Here is a 21,068-nt window from a genome sequence, read left to right as displayed (position 1 = left end):
GCTTAAAGAGGCCTCTTTATAACAGAAAAAATACATTATAAAAATTTTGAAGCTGCACTTAAGGTCAAATGAGGAGGCCGGTTCTGCTCTAATTTTCAACTTCCTTATTCAGAAGGACAGTCAAATGAGGAAGTCGTTTTCATGGTTCTGTTAAAGGTACATCACATGTTAAATGTTTGGATGTGCTTGCATGAGTGCGTTCCCTCCCTACCAGCACATGCCCTCTAATAATCACATTATCTACATTTTAAATTTGTACAAAAATGGACATTAAAACCTAATTTGCTCATTGACAAAGCACGGCTCTTTCTGCTGCTTTAAGTATTAATGCTAAGCTAACCTAAACAGATCAAGCTTGGAGTGGCATCAACCTTCTTATCGTCCATCCATCCATCCTAGCTGTCATACAGTGAGACGTTCTTACTATAAGGAAGCGAATTTTCCAAATCTTTTGCTTTGTAAAGATTTATGTTTGCTAAACAGAGGTTTATGCAAAAATGCATTGAATGATGAGCAGTGAAGTTTCCATGCTTTTTAAGGGATGAACCAGTGATGGATTTCAAATGTAGCCACTTGGGATTGTGCCAGAATAATTACTTAAATGTGTCATTATTAGATTAAAATATCAAAACATTAAATTATTTAATGGTTTCTGTGTTGCAGTGCATCATAAATCTATTTAATCTAATCTAAACCTCACCCTTCAAAGTCAGGGGGCGGGGCTAACTCCAGGGTGGTCCAAGCCATTGCATTTTCTTTTTTCATTTTTTTTTTTATACACATTTTCCCCAGTGTTTCCAGTTGTTTCTCAGTTCCAAGTACACAGAGTTTGTATTTGTGTACTTGCTGCTTCCTGCCTGGCAAGTTGAAGACTCCAGACTTCTGAGGATGGCAGGACGCAGCCCACACGTAGATAGCAGCATATTTGATAACATCAGCTTGGCTTGACTGTGCACTTCACTACCTTTTCATGCTTATTATTAATAGCTCTAATAGAAATAACACATAATTGACTGTATTACTTGTGTTCTTTTAAAATGTATGTGCAATTTTAAAGGCAAGAACTCCGCTATAGAAGGCACATGAATGTAAAATTATTTTGAGAGCCCAAAAATGCTAGACTGATTGGGAAGAAGGTGGTAAGGACTGTACACCAGGATATTAAATTTGATGAAGACTGTTCACACAGATCAGATTAAAAAAAAATAAAAAATTCTAGTAAACTTTTAACAAACAGCTGCCATCTAGAAGACAGATAATTTGATCATTTCTGGAGCAGGCTTGACAGCGCTCTTCAGGGTATCCATGCAGATACCCTCAGCGTGCTGGATCGGATGTTTCTGTTCTCGGTAAAATATTCTCATTTTCTTCCCTCCCTATTTTTAATGTTAATTTTAATTGGAAATATGTTTGATTATTTTTTTCAAATACGTATAACACAATTGAACATGGACAAACAAATGATTTAGTTCAAAGTATACTGACAGCACTGCAATGAGACTCCATGCAGTTTAAATTATTGGATGATTCACCTCACCGCATTAATGCGGTTATGGCGTTAACGCGGCACATCTCTGTTAGCAAGTTGGCGCGGATCGCCCCGTGCGTGGGGCTGCACGGCGCTAACGCATTGACGCCGTGCATGGGGCGATCCGCACTAACTTGCTAACAGAGATGTGCCGCGTTAATGCGGTTATGGCGTTAACATAATTTTAACGAGATTAACGCTGACAGCACCAAATATTTTTAAATAAACACATAATTTTACTAAATGTACATTTAATTATGCCTTTAATAGATTACATCCAATTTTAAACAGGTTAAATAATTATTTACTTTATTCATTTAGACACTCTTGGCATGATCTTTATGGGATCAAACTCAAATGAGCTGGGGGCCACTGCTGGCACTGTCATCTCACTGGAGGGCCACTTTAGTGTTTGACTAAAAAAAAACCCAAAAGCTGCACTTACTTTGCAAATATAAATTACAAAAGAAATGGTTGCCTTAATTGTGGAAAAAGCTAACAAAGTAACTCCAAGACCCAAATTGCATGAGATTTTTTTACATCAGTATATTTTAATGTGCTAAAACTATTGCAAATGCCACAGAAAAATGATGCATAGACTTTATTATTTTTGTTGTTTTTACCTTCTGCTGTATGCCAAAAAAATATAAGCATGAGAGAGAGAGAGAGACGAAAGAATCGCCCGTTTTAATTTTAGGAAGAGAGCTGCTCTTAAGTACGGAGGTGTGATGTCATCTCAAGTCCCATACATATACTGAGCTCTGCCGACTCCAAGCCCAGACAGAGAAGGGGGCAAGAGGGAAACACGCCGGGCTGCTCCAAGGATATCACGCACATACTGATTCATGCAGATGGGAGAACCGACACACCGTATTCAGGTAAGAGCCAAAATGTGTTTTAGGGGGTTGCCTTGAGCACATATAGCTATACAAACACACAGAGCAGCATGTGCAGCATCCATCCTCATCACAGGAACACAACACTGGCATGATTCCTGCACTACGCGTGTGTCTGAACATGAATACACACAGAGCTTTGACATCATTACGGATGTGAAGGTTAAATTGAAGCTGGGATGCATTTCTTGAGACACCACATGTATTGATGAATAATTAAGTGTCCCGTAGGAGCAGTTGAATCTAAACCAGTATCAGTACAGTGACAAATGAGGACAGCAGAGGAGTCTTAAAGCCTGGCTTTAAAGAGGGTGGCCCCTGCTGTGTCCATTCACTGGGATGGGATGGGTGTGGCATGTAGCAGCAGACCACTTGTCCTCATCATAACAGGCATTTTTTTTTTCACCCTTGGAGCTAATGGCTCTCTGTGCACCACCCAGATTCTGCTGATGGAGCTTTGACAGTAGATTCGGGTGGTCTGGTACAGAAGAAAATTTCACTCAAGCATGGAAATATGAATGTCGACATTCATATCGCGAACAGCCTGGGTCAGCTGCACAGATTTAGTTTTTTTTTGTTTGTAAATTGTGTTGTTATTTTATAGAGTGCACAGAAACAACATGTTTTTCATTATATGAAAGCAGCAGTGTAATGTAATTAGCCAGAATCACTCTTGTAGGAGTGCCCTGTGTTTTTTCCCCATAGCTATAAGGAAAAAACCTGGATCCTGCCTGGTTCATGCATGTATTTTTAATTCAGATTACGAACACTTGAGTGGTTACCCCATTTCTGCTGTCCTCACAGCACCCCTGTAGGTGTGTATTTGTTTTTGCAGAACCTTCATGTTTTTCAGACATACAGTTATGTAAAAACAAAAATACAGCCTCTTACATTTCTAAGGTTTTTACATATCAGGACATAAAAAAATAATTTGGGCTTCATCAGGTTCTACAATTCCTCAAATATAACTTTAAACCCTCTACAGTGTTGCTGCAGTTCATTGGGGTTTGTGGGTATTTGTTCATGCACAGTTCTCTTAAGGTGCCACCACAGCGTTTCAGTCAAGTTGAGGTCTGGACTTTGACTGAACCACTGCAAGACTTAGTCTTTCTTTTTCAGCCATTCTGTTGTAGATTTGCTGCTGTGTTTGCAGTCATTATGCTGTTGTTCTGTTGACCCAAGCTTTAGCTGTCCGACAGATGGCTTCACATTTGACTCTAGAAGAATTTGGTACATAGAGGAGTTGATGAGCGACTCAGTGGCTGCAAAACAAGGCAAAATCATCACGCCTCCACCACCGTGCTTGACACTTGGGGTGTCCTGATATGCTGTGTTTGATTTTCATTAAGCGTGGAGCTGTGCATTACAGCCAAACACCTCCAGTGGACATTGTTCCAGAAGTCTTGTGGTTTATTCAGATGAAGCTTTACAAACTTGACCCATATTGACCCATCAGTCTTTTTCTAATAATATAGTCATAAACTTTAACATTTAAAATGCTAACCGAGCCCTGTAAAGTCAGAGATGTAGCTGTTGGTTTGTTTGTTTTTTTCTTAATTTGAAGTTTCTCTGAGCATTGCATGTTCTGAGCACTCCAGGGAAGATTGGCAGCTGTCTTAAATGTTTTCCACGTGTGAATAATCTTTCTAACTGTAGATTGATAGACCTTAAAGTGTTTAGAAATAGTCTTTTAAGCCTTCCCAGATTAATGGGGAGACACAGATGCTTCTCCAAGATCATGGCTAATATCTTTCCTCCCTTGTGCTGTGTTAACACACATCTGAATGATCGGGACCAGCAAACTGCCAGATCTTCAGTTTATCAAACTTCATTTGATTATCAGCTTCTGGCTGTTACCTGTCCACTTGATCCCCATGGAAGCAGTCAGGGTGTAGGCCATTTTTTATACACTGCTTCTGCCTCTTGGTTTAGTTTTTGTTATGTAAATAATAAGGTGGTGTAATATGTCATCTGTTGTTGTTCATCAGAGGTTGCTTTTAAAGAGCCTGCTAAGGACCAGATTACTGGATTTTTATTTATATGGGATATAAAACATTACAACTGAAAGAGGCTGTACTTGTAACATAAATATAAACCAGAAACTGAGTCACATCTCCTTTTTTATCTGTTAGTTTTTGTCTTGATTTTCCTTTTTCCATTTCATATTTGTCTACTTTTGTATTTATCTTAGTCTCACAGAAATTATTTCATTGCTGATTGAGTGGTGTACAAAAAGAAAAAAGAATATTTTGCCCCTAAACTTAAAATTATGTTTTTATCTGCCGCTCGCTAACCTCTCATCCATTTCTCTCTTCACACATTTTTCAGATCTGCAGTGACAGCTCTGCTGTATCAAGTTAAAAGGCATCACACAGGAAGGCTTTCATTTATCAAATCATCAGTGTGAAGACGCCCTGTGGCCAAATCAAAGTGCCACCAGTTCGAAGAGCACGTCACCAGATGAACTGTTTCTTCTGAAATGAGTGCGATTTGCTGGAGAGAAAGAAGCTCACTGACTCATCTCTGTGTCTGACTTCTCTCTGTGAACTCTTCTTTTTTTCCCCCTTTCCAAAAGCAACCGCAGTAAATATTTACATGCCGTGTCTGGCAGCTGTATGAGATGGAGAACACCAATTATGATTCTGGCTTTTTGCTTCGTGGTTAAGCCTTTCGAGCCTTGCAGGCAGGGTTGCATGTGAATCTGTTGTGTATCTGTGCGGTGCATGCAGCTTGACAAGTAGCTTCACTTTTGGTTTTACGTCATTTTTTGGCGAACCACCCTTTTTGCCACTTATCTATTTTTTTCACTGCCTTTTATAGAAGAAAATACTGATTCACATTCTTGGGAAACAAGCATAGGGGTTTACAGTGACGCTGATGGTGTTTTACACTCATTAGCAGAAATTCGATACTCGAGAGCTCCTCTTCAGAAACATGACATAGAATAACTATTCAAATGTATTTAACACTGCAAATTCATTTTGCATTTTACCTGCATAATTTATGATGATGATAGTATTTATATTTTTATGCCAAAACCTGAACAAAAAAAATACACCGTGCACTTTGAAGGCAGAAAAAACACGGGAACCAAGACAAGGCATGGAAATGATTGATGTTGATACGTCTTAGGTCCTGTCTGCACCTGCCAAGTGTGTTGGTGAGTAAGTCACTATTTACCCTGAGACCTGCGTTCTTGTATAGAGTCACTGTGCATATCTGTGTAATCTGTCCCCTCCACTGTTTGGAAACACCATGGGCTGTGCCATGTGTACGCATCTGGTTGACATGTGGACTGTGAGGGTGAGCAGGACTGGCCGCAGGGCTATGGAGCTCACCGCCTATCCGCAGATGCTCCAGGGAGACTACCATAGAGTGACGGGCCTCCACTACATGTCGTCCTTCTCTGATGCCGAGGACTGCTGCGACGACACCAGCTCAGGCAGCTCAATCACGCTGGACTGGCAGACACAAGGAACAGGCGGCTGACCCTCATCCAAGAAGTGTTATAATCCAAACATGTAAATAAACGTGGAGTCGTGCACAGAAAATGTGTATTTACAGTAAATGTGGTGATGCTTCCTGTTTTCTTTCAAATCTATACTCTCAGACAAAAGGAAAAATATGATGTCCAAACATTTGTCTAAAATCTTAAAAGCAAATGAAGATTTTACATGTTTTTAGTAATTAATACAGGTTTTAGACTAAGACTCCTTTAACATTAAGTTAGTGTTTACTTATTAGAGCACCAGAGATAATATAATAGCAACTCAATGTATTCAAATATGACAACGTGGTCAAGATGTCAGAATGGGTAAGAAGGGGAATGATCAAAATGACATTGAATGGCTGGTGAACCCAGAAGGGCTGGCTCTGAGTATTTCAGAAACAGGTGATTTACTGGGATTTTCCTGTCCCACCATCTCTTGGGTTTACAGAGAATCATCTGAAAAAGAGAGAATTCTGTAGCAGCAGACGAGCACACCGCTCCTGTCAGCTAACAGCAGCAAACTGAGCCTAGAGCTCACACAGCCTCACAAACGTAGGAAAATAAAAGACTGGAAAAACATTGCTTGGCGTGATGGGTCTCCATTTCTTCTGCAACGTTCAGAATTTGGTGTGGCATGAAGACATGGATCCATATCGTCTTGTAGCAGCGGTTCAAGCGACTGAGCGTACCGATCTCCTGATGACTGCTTACAGAGAGATAACGCACCATGTCACGCAGATTCAGACAATCTGCTTCCTTGATGTATAGATATAGTAAATGGTAAATGGTACTTATATAGAGCTCTTGTCTAACATCCATAGACACACAGTATGAAAAGATACAGTTATTTAAAAAAAGTAACTCCCTAAAAATGCAATATTTAATTATAAAGTATTAGAGAACATAAAGTAAAACAGTAAAAGTAGCTCCAAACACACTTAAGTGCAGTATTAATTCATTAAAAAAAAACAAAAACAACTTGTCTATGTAAAATGATGACTAATCATGGTGTTGAGCAACTAGGCTACGAACAGAGGGCACAGCTGGATTGCATCAGAAATGTTCTGTTGTAACCTCTGATGGCGTATTTTGCTAGCAGTCCTACAGGAAGTAATTATCTTTAAAAAGTTCATAGCATGTTTTTTTTTTTTTTTGAAGGAGTCACATAACATGACTCAGTTTCAGATCATTCTGTGGAGTACATTCTTTCAAAAGCTTAGAATTTTTTGTAAACAAAAAAGATTGACATTGTAGAAAGAGTTGAACCAGAGCCATCCATAATTGAGTGAAAAAAGTAATTGGTGGGGGTGAGGACAGGCAGGGACAGTTTTAAATATAAAGCTGTTGGTGCTGGATATATCGGAAAAAATTAGTTGCATTTATTGTGTGATAGATGAATGCTAACAAGTTTAAATATCTCAATAAATCTTTATAAACAGTGGACCTATTATGCCCCCAAATCTCCATCCCCCTGTGTCAGCTGCAAAACAGACAAAAAACAAACTAAAAACCAGCAAAAAACGATTTAAACATAAAAAAACAAAATCACAAAGAAAGAACAATACAGTATCCACATCTCCACCACAGAGTAAAACAGTGCAATGTGGATTATTAAACATTAGGTCTCTCATTCAAGTCTCTGTTAGTAGCCTACAGCGGCCCCCAACACCCGGGCCGTTTGGTACGGGGCCGTGAGAGTTGAGGTTCGGGTGTGAAATTTATGGTTTTCAGGGTTTTTATCGTTAACTCATTTTCCCTGGGTCTTTTCCCGTGTTGTAGTTGTGTGTCTTATTTTGAAAGAAATATTTACGTGTTACCATAGCGACCAGAGAGCATTAAGGGGCAGAGAGGAGGACGTTACTCTCAATGTTGTTGGCGCATTTAAGGAGGACGCTGCTAATTAAGTTACACAGTGAATTTGCGTTTATTGTTATATTTACAAAGTACCAATACAGTTTTTGTCTTGGTCGTATCATTTTATGTTGTTGTATTTATCCGCGACACCTTAAAGACATGAAAATATTGTCTGACATTAAACCGGTCCGTGATGCAAAAAAGGTTGGGGACCGCTGTGTTAGTATGAGTTAATAACTTGATCAACAAATCGATTTACTCTGCCTTATAGAAACCTGCTCACAGCAGGATGATTATGTTAACTTAAATGAATCAACACCCCCAAATCATAATAACTATCAGAATCCTCAAAGCATAGGCTGAGGACGTGGTGTGGCAGCAATTTTCCACACCAGGCTATTAATCAACCAAAGACCAAGACAGACATAATTCATTTGAAAGCCTGATGCTTAGTCTTGTCCACCCTAGCTAGAAAACACAAAAACCAGTCTTATTTGTTATTATCTATCGTCCACCTGGGACTTACACAGAGTTTCTGTCTGATTTCTCAGACTTTTTATCTGATTTAGTGCTCAGCTCAGAAAATAAATAATTATTGTGGAAAATTTTAACATTCATGTAGATGCTAAAAATGACAGTCTCAACACACACTGTCAACACAGATGGTCGCCCCTCCCTGAGCCTGGTTCTGCCGGAGGTTTCTTCCTGTTAAAGGGGAGTTTTTCCTTCCTATTGTCACCTAAGTGCTCGCTCATAGGAGGTCATATGATTATTGGGTTTTTCTCTGTATGTATTATTGTAGGGTCTACCTTACAGTATAAAACGCCTTGAGCTGAGTTTCGTTGTGATTTGGTGCTTTATAAATAAAACTGAATTGAATTAAAAGAAAACAGGGCCAAAAATATTGGACAAACTCCTGTAAATGGTTCCCATGAAGCTAATATCGGTGTGTCGTGTGTTTTGATCATTTCAGTAGTTTTTGTGTTGCTTTTTGGTTAATTTTTTTTGTTTTGTTTTGCCGTTGTTTAGCGACCCTTTGAGGTCATTTTATATCCATTTTTTAGGCATTTAGTCCCATTTTATGACAGTTTTCCATCCCTCTCATTGTGGTCTTTTGATTGATTCTCAGAGAAGAAGATTTGGCCCAGAGGTTTAGTTATTCACTCATGACACTAAAATAAAACAACAACAAAAAACCTCTGACTCCACACTGCTTTTGTTAGAAAAACTCAGTTCTGTTTGTTGTTAGGCGTTGTTTCTTAGTGTTTCAGTATGCAGAGCATTTTAAAGTGCGTGGGTCTGGGAGGGGAGGCTGTGTAAATACAACAGTGATCAGTAGTGGGCATGGTTTTTTTGTGGGTGCTAAGATCTAGCAGAAAATGAAAAACAGCAACAACAAAAGAGTGATTAGGAGGTAAGACTGTCTACATTAGCCTACTTATTTAGCTTAAAGCATGGTTGTTATGGGAACACTGCAACTAAAAAAAATATTATTTCATCACTTGTGTTTACACATTAGTTTAGGGTTTATTCTTCTTCAGATACCGGCTTCTATTCAAGAAAAATAATAATACAATATAAGAGGATAAAGTAATCTAAAACTCAACATTTTGCTGACTAATGACAACTTTTGATTAATTCAGCACATGTTGTTTTGGCAGTGAACATAAAAGGAGGAAACGTGACACGCTTCAGCAGAGATCCACCCAGTCGTTATCCACACCTGAGGGAAATCAAGCCGGTGCACCAATCAAATCCTCCCATTCTCCCTGCAAAGCTCTCAGACCACAAGGACAAACTGGGGTTAGAAATGACTGAAAGATTAATAGGCTCTGTTTTGAGTTTTGTTCAAAAAAGAATGACTTCATATAGGGAAAAATATATATCACATGTGCAGGACACCTTAAACTAGATTTTAATTAAGCAGCAAGGCAGAACAAAATCAGGGCTGTATCAAGACACAAGGACTAAACCCCAATTCAACCAGACCCAGAACTGATCCGGAATTAAAACAGGACTACAACAGTTCAAAATCAGGACTACTTGGGATTTAACCAAGACAGAACCAGAATCAGAACTAGATGATAGTAGCACTAAAAATCATCATAGACCTGCACTACACTTATTTTTTAAATTCTACCAAAGTACAATATTTAGATTGAGAAAAGTTTATATAATTATTTAGCCTTGTTGTGCAAACAAGCCTGCATAACTTAATAAATATAGAATTTGAAAAATAGCAAACCTAAAAAGAAACGCTAGGTACGAGATACATGAGTACCTATGATACGGTGATACTTTTGGTAAACAACCATTTGACTAACATGTGTGTCTCACCTGCTCTTGTTCCATCTCTGTTCTGTCCTCATTCTCCATCTCCCTCTCTGCTCCTCTCTCTCCCTCTTTGTGCTGACAATCATCAAATATACAGTTGAAACCACATATTTATGTACTCTTCAGATCAAAACACAAACACTTTTTTAATTGTAACATCAAATCAGACTAAATGTTTACTTTTTTAGATTGATAAATATAAAAAACATATTTGTTAACTTTAAGAGTAAAGAGAGAAATTTTCTGTATTTCTTAATTGCAAATGGCACCAAATTGTATTCAAACTTGAGCCACACTTATGGAGCTCCACAATTCTTTTCCTGGTGTTTTGGTTGACATCTCTTAATTTTCCCATGTCAAAGAAACAGGCTCTGTGTTTTGCCTTATATGCATCCACAGCTGTGCCACCAATTTACTCACATGGGCTCTACTAACCTATCAGAAGCTTCTTCAGCTCAGAATGGAATCGTTTGGAGTTTCTTATTAATTAACAAACTTAGTGTATATGTACTCCTAAATTTGATCAAAGTGATAAAAAACAGAAAGCTCTGTCTCTCTTTATTCTGACATTTAACTAGTTCAAAAGATATTTCAATATTTATCTAAAACAAAAGTTTACTCTAAATTGATGTTGTACAGTAAAAATGTTTTGTGTTTTCTCCCTAAAGTGTATGTAAATATCTGGTTACAAATGTGAATATCCTGCTGTGTACTGAAATCCCTCTTGTTTTGCATAGAAATATACTGAACAACATACAAAGCATAATATATAAAATAACATTTACCTGAGTTTTTTCTTTGAAAGAACCCTCCAATGTCCATTCTTATATTTCAGTACATAACTGAAACCGATTTAGTCGGGGAGGGTAAGAACTGAAAATATGAAATATACACACGTAAGCTAAGACTCTATAAAAAAAAAAATAGCATTTGTTCGGCTTTTCATTTCGCCATTTGTTGATTCACTTGAAGAGCAAGTAACGTAATATTGGTCAAGTGATCAGTTTGATATCAATCTTTCGTGATTCACCGTCATATTTACATTATTTGTACGGTACGAATGATTTGCTTTGGTACCTGCTCAAACTTAAGCTCTCCTTAGTATGGCTGGCTCCGTTTCTCCAACAGCGCACTCACAGGCGGCAGCTGCCCCGCCCCCTCGCTCAGTCGCTTAGTGCCTGAGCTCGGATCATACCAATATCAGGGGGGATTCACGCACAGTCGTAAATTCCCACAGTGTGCACTATGTGCTCCGAATATTGTGTGTAGTTTTTGTTTTATACAGTTGTCAGCCAGGCATCTAACTATGAAAAAATTACACTCCAAAAGACCCCGGGCTTCTGACAAAACAACCTGGGCTTAAGCCCAGTAAGCCACCCCCACGCTCCGCCCCTGGTCTCCACTCCTATCAACTCCAACCAGTTGTGACAGATAGCCGCCCCTCCCTGAGCCTCGTTCTGCTGGAGGTTTCTTCCTGTTAAAAAGGTTTTTTCCTTCCCACTGTCACCAAGTGCTTGCTCATATTGTGGGTCATGTGATTGTTGGGGTTTTCTCTCATTATTATAGGGTCTTTATCCTACAAGGCAACTTTTGCTGTGGTTTGGTGTTATATGAATAAAATGGAGATGAACTGAACCACAGTGCTGCGAGGCTTCTCGTTATATTGGCTAACTCGTACTCATACCCCAAGTTGGGCCACACGTCTAATCTTCTGTGAGAACAAATAAGTTGGATTTTTTTTTCCCCCATCATCACACTGCAACCTTCTATCACAAACACAGTTTTTAGACTCTGACACATTCATGCACACACATCAGGAGGGACTTAGGGTTGGGTGTCTTGCCCAAGGACACTTCAACATACAGACTGCAAGGAGCTGGGGATCAAACCTCTGACCTTCTAAATAGTTGCAAACCTGCTCTAAATTCTGGGGGGGAAAGGTAAAAATCATAAGTGAACATGTCAAATTTTGGTATTTATCCTCCAAGATAACGGAAGGAGAAAACTATCAGGCTCAATTTGAATGATTTAAATGTGCTACCTGTTTCCAAGCAGAAGAACAAAACGTACCTCCACCATCTGAACATGTTAAGTGTAGCCTCCAGAAAGCAATTCTGGAATTCACAGAAGTTGTGCATGAATGAAAGTGCTTTCATCATTACCGTGAGTGGGTGGAGGCAGTGCTACAAAACGGCCTGCCCTCATTCTCACTCTCCCTTTTATTTCAGCAGCACGCTGCAATCTCAGAGTCCTCCTTTAAGTGTTTTTCCTCCCCTGCTCTCGCTGCAGCTCTGCGTGGATTACAGCAGTCATGTTAAGAAACTCTGTTTTCTCCTGCTTTGTTTTCTACGGCGTGCTGCTGGTGTTAAAGATGTACGTAATAGCGGTCATAACGGGACAAATAAGACTGCGTAAAAAGGTGAGTGAGCTCCTTTATATGCAGCTTGAAGTTAAATGCTGTGTAAGTTTTTCTTCTTCCTGTTTGTTCTCTGGTGGAAAGCTTTTTTTTTTTTTTTTTTTTTTTTATTGTTTGTTTTTTCGCTTCTTCCCTGAAAGGCTTTTGCCAACCCCGAGGACGCGCTGAGACACGGAGGTTTACAGTATCACAGAGAAGATCCATATGTGGAAAGATGCCGGAGGTGAGCGTGCAGACGGAGTATTTTTTTTGTAAGACTAGACTGCTTGTGTTTAGGGGGATGGGGGTCGCAGGAGGATGATTTAAAAAAAAAAGGGGGGGGGGAAAAAAGAGAGAAAGTTTTGGATTAGATTTAAAAAAACAACAACAAATAAACTCCCTTGTATTTGCTGCTTATGGCAAGTATTAGTTATACTATGCATTCCCATTGCATAGCTTTTACTTTTTGATTTAAAAAGAAATTCAGTACACTGCATGAAAACTGGTTCACTCAGGTAGATTTCAAATGCGCACAGCATTGAAGTACTCGAGTAAAATACCCTTGCATCTTAAAATGAAAATTTTTCTACAGAACATGAATGACGTGCCGCAAGTTTTCTCCCGCGCAGATATCTGTCGCAAACCCGATAAAGTGTAGATTTATTTCCAGCGGATTTGTTCTCTTTTCTTAGAACTTGTAGGCTACTCCTCCACTGATGTTTCAGTAGCTTGTAGCACTGTGTGTGACAGATTTGTTTAAACTTGTCAGAATATGATCTGAGACAGGGGAGAGCAGATGTTTTTCTTACTAGTAAACTTTCCCCTCTGTCTGTCCTGAAATGTTGTTTTTTTTCCTTTTTTTTTTTTTTTTTTCTCCTGAGAGCTTGTGGTGGGAATCAACTCTGCACCAGGGGGAAACACATTTAAAAGTTCCATTAATAACTAATAAAAATGGCTGCAGCACGACGTATTCCATGTCCAACCTTAATCATGTCTTTTATGTGCCCTTTTTTGTTTGTTTTCTGGGCAAAAAGGGATTATGATGGTGAGTGTCCTAGAACAATATTGTTTAAAAAGCTGCTTCAAGTGGGTGGAGGGGAAACAGGAAAGAGGTGATTAGAGAAGGTCGCAGAGCCCTTGCTTTGGCTTGAGATGTGCTAGTGTGGGTTAAATGCATATTATTTTAGTCACCCTGAATATACATCTTCCAGGAATATCACAGGAAATCATTACCCCCGAATCATAGTCACTCATGCGATGTAGTCACTTTACTGCATCATAGGTAGCTGAGTCACACAACTGTGGAAAACAGTTGTGTGTCAGCCTCCGTGTGCTGACTTCTGTCTTTCTTTTCAGAGCTCATATTAATGACATGGAGAACATCCTCCCTTTTCTCTTCTTGGGCGCCATCTACTCCATGACCGGACCTTCACTATGGGTGGCACGGCTTCACTTCCTCGTCTTCTTCATCTGCCGTGTGCTGCACAGCGTTGCCTACCTGCTGGCCCTGCAAGCACCGACCCGGTCCGTGGCCTACACCTTAGCTCAGATTCCCTGTGTGTCCATGGCCGTGCAGATCCTGATGGCAGTCAAATCATACGCCTAAAAACTAATAAATCAAAAACAAAATAAATCCAGGAACAAGGGACTGAACTAACAGCTGTGATCTGAGACTCAAGACTGCTCATTATGTGTGACCTGTGTCAGAAAGTAGTGGGAGAAGGATTCCTGATGCACTTCCTGTAAAGACAAGTGGAAGTGCAATACAAGGTCTCTGATAACACCAGTGCTGGGTTTTGAGATTGATTATCAGTATTTTTTTTTCTTCTTTTTGTCAAAGTTTGAAATATAACTGTCTTATAAAGATATCTGAAGCTGACATCACATGCAGTAGATGCAATCGAGGTTGTTGCTCCCTTTTTCTTTTTCCTTTCCTTTTTTTTTTTTTTTTTTTTTTTAAAGCCAGGAAATGCTGAAATTTAGAACAGGCTGCAGAGATTGAACTCAAACAACCTGGGAAAAGTTTCCACCTCTGCGCTCCACTTTGGCCACTGATCTTTTGTGTTTACACAAACCATAGACCACTATTCATGTATTGTCATGCCACCCCATGCTTTTGTTTCCTTGTGGATGGATGCATGTTCCTGTGTCTGTTCAACAACAGCATGATGGATCCTGGTATGATGATTGATATGCTGAAAGTTTAAATACACTTGATGCCCTTTGTGTGTGTGTGAGAAACGGGTTCAGAGTACACGCCTTGCAACAACCTTCTGAGGGATTTTTTTAGCGTATAATTGTGTGTAAATGTATCTGTGAAGGCACTTGGTGAGTTTTGTAATTTATTCAATTTAATGTTTTTGAAAGGAAAACTTGTAGACAATAAAAACTATGCACATCTAAGCACACCCAGCCTCTACCTTCACTTTGTGCTAAATGAGTTGTTCTTTTAGATGGCCTTGCTGCAGAATTGGTATGTTCTGGGGATAGGGGGCCCCACTTTATGTGCGAGAGTGAGATGATCCAAAAGGCACCGGCAGAGTTCCAGCATTCCTTTGATTGTTATGTAAGACCTTCTGCTATGCTGTGCTCATTTCCCTTTCTTTTTTTTTTTTTCACCCTGAGGCCAGGAGGGAGGTGCTGGAAGGCCATATAGAAATATTTACAGAAGGTGCCCAGTCATGCTTCCACACTGAGGAAAATGAAAGTTTGTGTGCCAACATAAAATGTTTTTCCATCAGTGATTACGCTTGATTTGGCTTTTCTCACTCTGGCGTGAAACTTTTTGCCCAATTCTCGGATGATGTAATTTCGTTTCCAGTGATTTTTTTTTTTTTTCCAACCCAGTGATCATGACTAAGCTCGAACTTACAGGAGCTCAGGTGTTTTTGTGATTTAAACAAAATGACTGACAAGGTGGGAGGACGGGGAAAATCCTTGGCTTTTAATAACAGAGCATTAACAATATGTGTAATCTGGTTGAAACATAAAGCTGGCATGCCAGTGACAGGGGTGTGTCTGTATCCTTGCATGCGTCAGTGTTGTCATAGTCTCAACGTGCCCCCCCCAGCCCTCGAGGGTAAAAGGAAATGTGGTTCCTGACCTCCTACCTACACTTCTCACTGTAATACATAATTTCCCCTAGTGATCAATAAGGTATTCTGTTTCTGATTCTGAATAAGATCAGTGTGAAGTAAAATATTTTTCGTTTCCCATGCATGCTGTTTTTTGTTTTTTTGTTAACTTCTGGATTGGAGGAAAACTCTGACAAAAGCTCTGTTTTTGCTGCTGTTCGCTGTTAAGGGAGACCAATTTACTTTGGACCAAACTTTCTTTTGTTTGAGAAGTGCAGGCTCTCCTGTGTGAGATTAAAAAAAACAAACTGGTCATTTTAGTAAAGCTACATAAATATTTACCCCCACCTTGTGGACACACAGAGCACTTCTCAGCCAGATCTTTTCAGCTTTCACTCTTCAACCAAATGGCGATCGTGGCTCAAAGAGTTGGCAGTTTGTCTTGTAACCGGAAGGTTGCCGGTTCCAAGGTTGCCGGACACAACGACAGTCTCGATCGTTGTGTCCTTGGGCAAGACACTTCACCTGCCGCCTACTGGTGTTGGCCAGAGGGGCTGATGGCGCGATATGGCAGCCTCGCTTCTGTCAGTCTGCCCCAGGGCCTCCACCAGTGTGTGAATGTGAGAGTGAATGAATAGTGGAATTGTAAAGCGCTTTGAGGGTCACGAAAAGCGCTATATAAATGCAATCATTATTATTATTATCATTATAAATTTTTGACTTTGTCTAGTGACAGTACCTACAGGCACCTATTAGAGTTATTAAAATAATAGTTCACACCAGCTAAATAATTATCTAACACTCTTCTAACACCACAGAATCTAAACTTGGCTAACTATGATGTTCCACTGTCCTGTGTCTTATTTCAGTTAATTAAACTGATTTATTTAACTTTACATATTAATCTCAATATAGGCAACATGTGGGCCTGAAAGGGCCCAATGCATAGTAACTTCAGAAAACACCAGTACATGCAAACATAGTGTTAAAGCACACAAAACACAACGGAAGTTAAATAAAACACAACGGAAGGAAAAAAAACATTGCTCACAAAAAAGGGGGATTTTGAGGAGACAATAATGTGACGGACCAGCTGCGGAATGGGCAAGCTAACAGTAAACGGCTAATAGCAAACATCTATCTGCAGTATTATATGAACTATGTGATTAAAATACAATTATGTTTCACCTTTTTCTGAGTCACAGATGAATTGCACGCTTCTTTTAATCATGTCTCTGCTCAGTCCTTCGCATGTTTTGGTTTCTGTCACTGCTGCAGCTGTTCTGTCACATTAATGTCCCCCCGGAAACACTTCCGCTGTGTTTTGTGTTCTTTCATAGCGTTTTCCTGCTAGTGTTTTGTGAGTTTTTCTCTCAGATTCACTGTAGTCATAACCAAAAAATGCAGAGATTTTGGTCTGAGTGGGTATGACGGTATCACACAGCTGCTGCAGATTTGTCAGATGTGACTCCATGATATGAATCTCCCCTTTATGACATGGCATGCTCTCCTGTTGGAATCAGCCATCAGAAGATGGGTACCCTGTGGTTATAAAGGGATGGTGTTTGACCTCCTAGGACCTGGTGTCTAGACGAAAATACTTAATTTTTCTCTACAAGGGCCTGATATTCACTTGGGAGGACACTATACTGCCACCGTTCTATCAGAATTTAAAACCAATGTCCTCATACATGGATCTCATTTGTATCAGAAACAAAAATTAGGTAAAAATAAAAATCTGGTAATTTTTTGTTTTTACATTCCTCAGGTCCCAATCAACCCAAATAGCAAAGAAAAATTTTAAAATGCATGCCATGAAAGAGTTTGGGTCTTAGGAGGTTAAACAATGCTCAGTTGTTAGTGTGCCAAGAAAATATTCACCAAACCATTACACTGTCTGCAGCAGCTTGAACTGTTGATAGAAATCAGAATCCAGCTTTCATGCTGTTTAGATCAAATTCTGACCTTATCACATGAATGATGCAGCAGAAATGTAAGACCTATTAGACCAGGGAATGTTTTTCTATTCTCCCATTATCCAGTTTTGCTGAGCCTGTGTGAACTGTGGCCTTGGTTTCTTGTTCTTTGCTGACAGATGTGGCACTCAGTCTGGTCTTCTGATGCTGTAGCCCATCTTCAAGGGCTAACATTGTGTGCATTTAGAAATTCTCTTCTGCATACCTTGGTATGACTTACCTGTTGCCTTCCTATCATCTCCATGCTGTCTGGCCATTCTCCTCTGACCTCTAACATCAGCCGTAATCGCACAGAAAACTGCTGCTTACTGGATATTTTCTCTTTTCCCGACAATTCTCTGTAAACCCTAGAACTGGTTGTGCAGAAAAATCCCACCAGATCAGCAGCTTCTGAAATACTGAGAACAGTCCAGCACCAGGAGTCATGTCATTCCCATTCTAATGCTCAATTTGAACTTCAGCAGGTCAACTTGAATGCATTGAGGAGTTGCTACACCAGTTGAACAGGTGTATCTAATAAAGTGTTGTGTATGTATGATCCTACAAAAACTCTATGTAGGCTGTAGTAGAAAGGTGTCTGAATGCATAATAATGCATCCCACCCCGTTGATTTTGGGTCTGGTCAGCGAGTCTGTGCTGAGCCCCAATACCACAAGGGCTGACGAAGCAACAGAAAGCAGCATTGGCCACGTTGTGATGGGCGTTGAAAAGGGCAAGTGAGTAAAAGGTAGTGTGATGCTAGTATCGGTGTTCTGCTGGGCTTTGGTAGTTGTGTGTACTTCGCAATGTACTACAAAGGTAAACATTTACATTGAACCTCATAATCAGATTATTGCTGGGTTAAAAATCCAAACAGAAAGAAATGCTCCATTTAAACAACTCAAGAATAAACAACCCCAGACCTATGACTCAGTCAGCTACAGAAAAGAGAGTTAAAGCAGAAATGTATGTTGGCATTTAACCTTAACATTACTTACATTGCTTTCAGCCTGTATATATCTATATCTATCTATGTGTGTGTGTGTGTGTGTGTGTGTAAGCCAAAGAAACCACCCAACAGAAATTTCATAAATATTTATTACATATCAATGAACAAAATCAACTACTTTCACAGCAGTGGTCTACAGCACTTGTTTAAAATAACTGCTCAAATAATATTAATATTAATAATAATATAGTTCAGTTTCCTTTGAGGCCACATTTGATACACAAACATTTACAAGTATTACTTGGCATTAAAAACGATGGCGATACAATATTTTAAGACACTTGGTGTTTTTTTTGTCAATTTTCTGTCATTTTGATATCACAGAGAGGTTCAGCAACAGTCTAAACAGTAAATATAGATTCAAATACAAACCCCCCCAAAACAAACTAAAATACCAACCAAAACAAACAAAACAGTAAAAATGCCAAGGGGAGGTAGAAACTAAAGACAAAAATACAGAAGGAATCGTAACAACGCAAAGCGGGAGAAGCAGCATTCCCCGAGTCATCCACCCTCATTTAGACACTAAAGAAGAGTAAAAATCCCTCCCGGTTCCTCCTCCTCTTCCTCCTCTTTCTTCTTCTTCCTCTACCCCCTTTTCTGAGTTACGTTTTGCTGTTAGAGGGATTCACACAGAGGCAGGCAGGAGAACAGAGCAAAGGTGTGAAGAAATGAGAAAAGAAGAGGCTCATGCTCAATCTGAAGGCTGCTATGATGTGAAACAAGCATACAGAGATGCACTAACACCTACATCAGGCTAGTCACCTTTGCCAAACATTTCCCTTTGTATTACTGTCACTTTGATTAGCTTTTACATTGACACAAAGCACCATTTAACCTTTTCAGTGCTGTAATTAGGTGTTATAAAGTGGGTTCTTACTAACATTAAATGAGAAGTGTAGTTGACCCTTTGTGTTAGAAAGGATTGTGAGATTCTGTATGAAACTTTTTCTAGATAAAGTAATCCTGATAAAGGTTATTAGTGTTGGAGGTGCATTTACATCACAAGTGGGGTGGATGGTACAGAAGTGGAGGTTTCCCATGTTGAACCTGTGGCGGTTAAGTTTTGTCTCCATCCTCTGGCTGTGACAGTAATTACACAAAGTTTGTTTGACCATGTTTGACCTTTTTTAAAACCATGCACTCTCACTTGCCAAGTTTCTGCTCTCAGAATTATTTTTATGATTGCTCTAACGCCCAAAGGTGCTCAAGCTGGGTTTAATCATGTGGAATGTCACCCTTTAGCTGATGTGGTGCATCCTTAGCTGTTTGGCATCCCAGACTGATGTAATAATAAGAGCCATTGTAGATGCTGATGTTTCCCTGTTGTCAACTCTACAGTAACTGAGCATTAGAGGTTTTATTTTTAATGGATTGCTTTACTCTGTAATCTGAATGTGTGGAGTATAAAATGAGGAGACATTTAAAAGGCCGAGAGGGTTTAATGAAATGAAGGATTGTTTTTAGAGCATATGTAATATTAGAGACTTATCAGTCTCTTTTGAGCCCTCCAAATTTATGGACTAGATTTTTATCTGTATGACAATAACAAAAGATTTTCCAGATGGGCAAGCCAATTAGCAATCTGATCATAAACCTCTACGCTCAGTAAGGAAAGGATATCTAAACTGTGAATTTAACCGTGTGCTGCAGTGAGTTATCCCCTAACCGATAACCCCAGCTGTAAATCAGTGTATTTCTGGACCTCGAGGTGAAAATCAGCAGGGCTTCTGGGCCTTGAAGTTCCAAATTAGACTCAGTGATTTAAACAGCGCTAGCATGGTTATGCTTTCCAAATATACTAATTGTATAAATACATTTAGTATTTTTTAATGAGATGTTTTGTTTTGCACTGTTAAAATTCTTAGTTTCATTTAGGCTTTAATTTTAGTTCAGTAAAAGTCCAATTTTTCCTAAAGATAAAACTATCTTTTAACTAAGTGCACATTTTACTCTACAAAATAAAAGACTTTTTCATTCCACATACAGAAAAAGACAAAGTAAAAGTAATTCACACTTTTGGTTTTGTTTTTATCATCCCTCCTCTATCCATCTAGCCACCGTCTTGTTATAGATACTCCTGTACTTTTTTTTCTTGTCTCAGTTTGTTGTTTCTTTACTTTGTTTGGAATTTGGTATCATGTTACAGATCGCACTGTTTCCAAAGAAGTGATTTCTTTGCTGCAAAAAACACAACACTTGCAAGTCATGCAAATTTAAGGTCAGGTCTTTGTTATGGGATAAAATGATTTGTGCATGTGCCTTTGAGATTTTGCCGCCAGCAAGTGAAATCACCCGAGCTGATTGCAATCGTTGGTTACCACTGTAATCGAACATGGACTACAATCATGGCTGCTACTGACAGACACCAAAATCTGGTGGCTGTTGGACGTCTACTTGAATGGAGGACAGTGACAGACGGCACTTGTGGGAGACTTCTTCCAGGTCTGTCTAACCTGTTTACGACAGATAAGGGGAACAATATGGGCGAAAATGTGCAGAGCATAAAATCAAAAATCATACTTTTACTAAA

At 39.4% G+C, this 21,068-nt stretch overlaps 1 protein-coding gene and 1 long non-coding RNA gene across 5 annotated transcripts; both read left to right on the top strand.

The window, feature by feature from the left end:
• The first annotated feature begins 1,664 nt into the window (after positions 1–1,664).
• On the top strand, positions 1,665–6,470 carry LOC120714662. The gene is made up of 2 exons (XR_005691462.1): positions 1,665–2,406; positions 4,753–6,470. It is a non-coding gene; the product is annotated as an uncharacterized LOC120714662 (long non-coding RNA).
• A 2,993-nt stretch (positions 6,471–9,463) lies between these two features.
• ptges (prostaglandin E synthase) lies at positions 9,464–14,916 on the top strand. Of its 4 annotated transcripts, none has more exons than XM_040000736.1 (4): positions 9,464–9,569; positions 12,381–12,521; positions 12,659–12,741; positions 13,854–14,916. In XM_040000736.1, the coding sequence occupies exons 2-4, from the start codon at positions 12,414–12,416 to the stop codon at positions 14,101–14,103; spliced, it is 441 nt and encodes a 146-aa protein (XP_039856670.1). In that variant the 5' UTR covers positions 9,464–9,569; positions 12,381–12,413; the 3' UTR covers positions 14,104–14,916. The 4 variants fall into 4 exon arrangements, with proteins under 4 accessions (XP_039856670.1, XP_039856668.1, XP_039856671.1 ...); XM_040000734.1 differs by having other exon boundaries at positions 9,473–9,569; positions 12,308–12,521; XM_040000737.1 differs by having other exon boundaries at positions 9,482–9,569; positions 12,467–12,521.
• The last annotated feature ends 6,152 nt before the right edge of the window (positions 14,917–21,068 follow it).

This window comes from Simochromis diagramma, unplaced genomic scaffold (assembly GCF_900408965.1).
Source record: "Simochromis diagramma unplaced genomic scaffold, fSimDia1.1 OVJJ01000596.1, whole genome shotgun sequence".
Lineage (NCBI taxonomy): Eukaryota > Metazoa > Chordata > Actinopteri > Cichliformes > Cichlidae > Simochromis > Simochromis diagramma.
The sequence above is the reverse complement of the archived record's forward strand: the minus strand, read 5'-3'. Positions and strand labels throughout refer to the sequence as shown.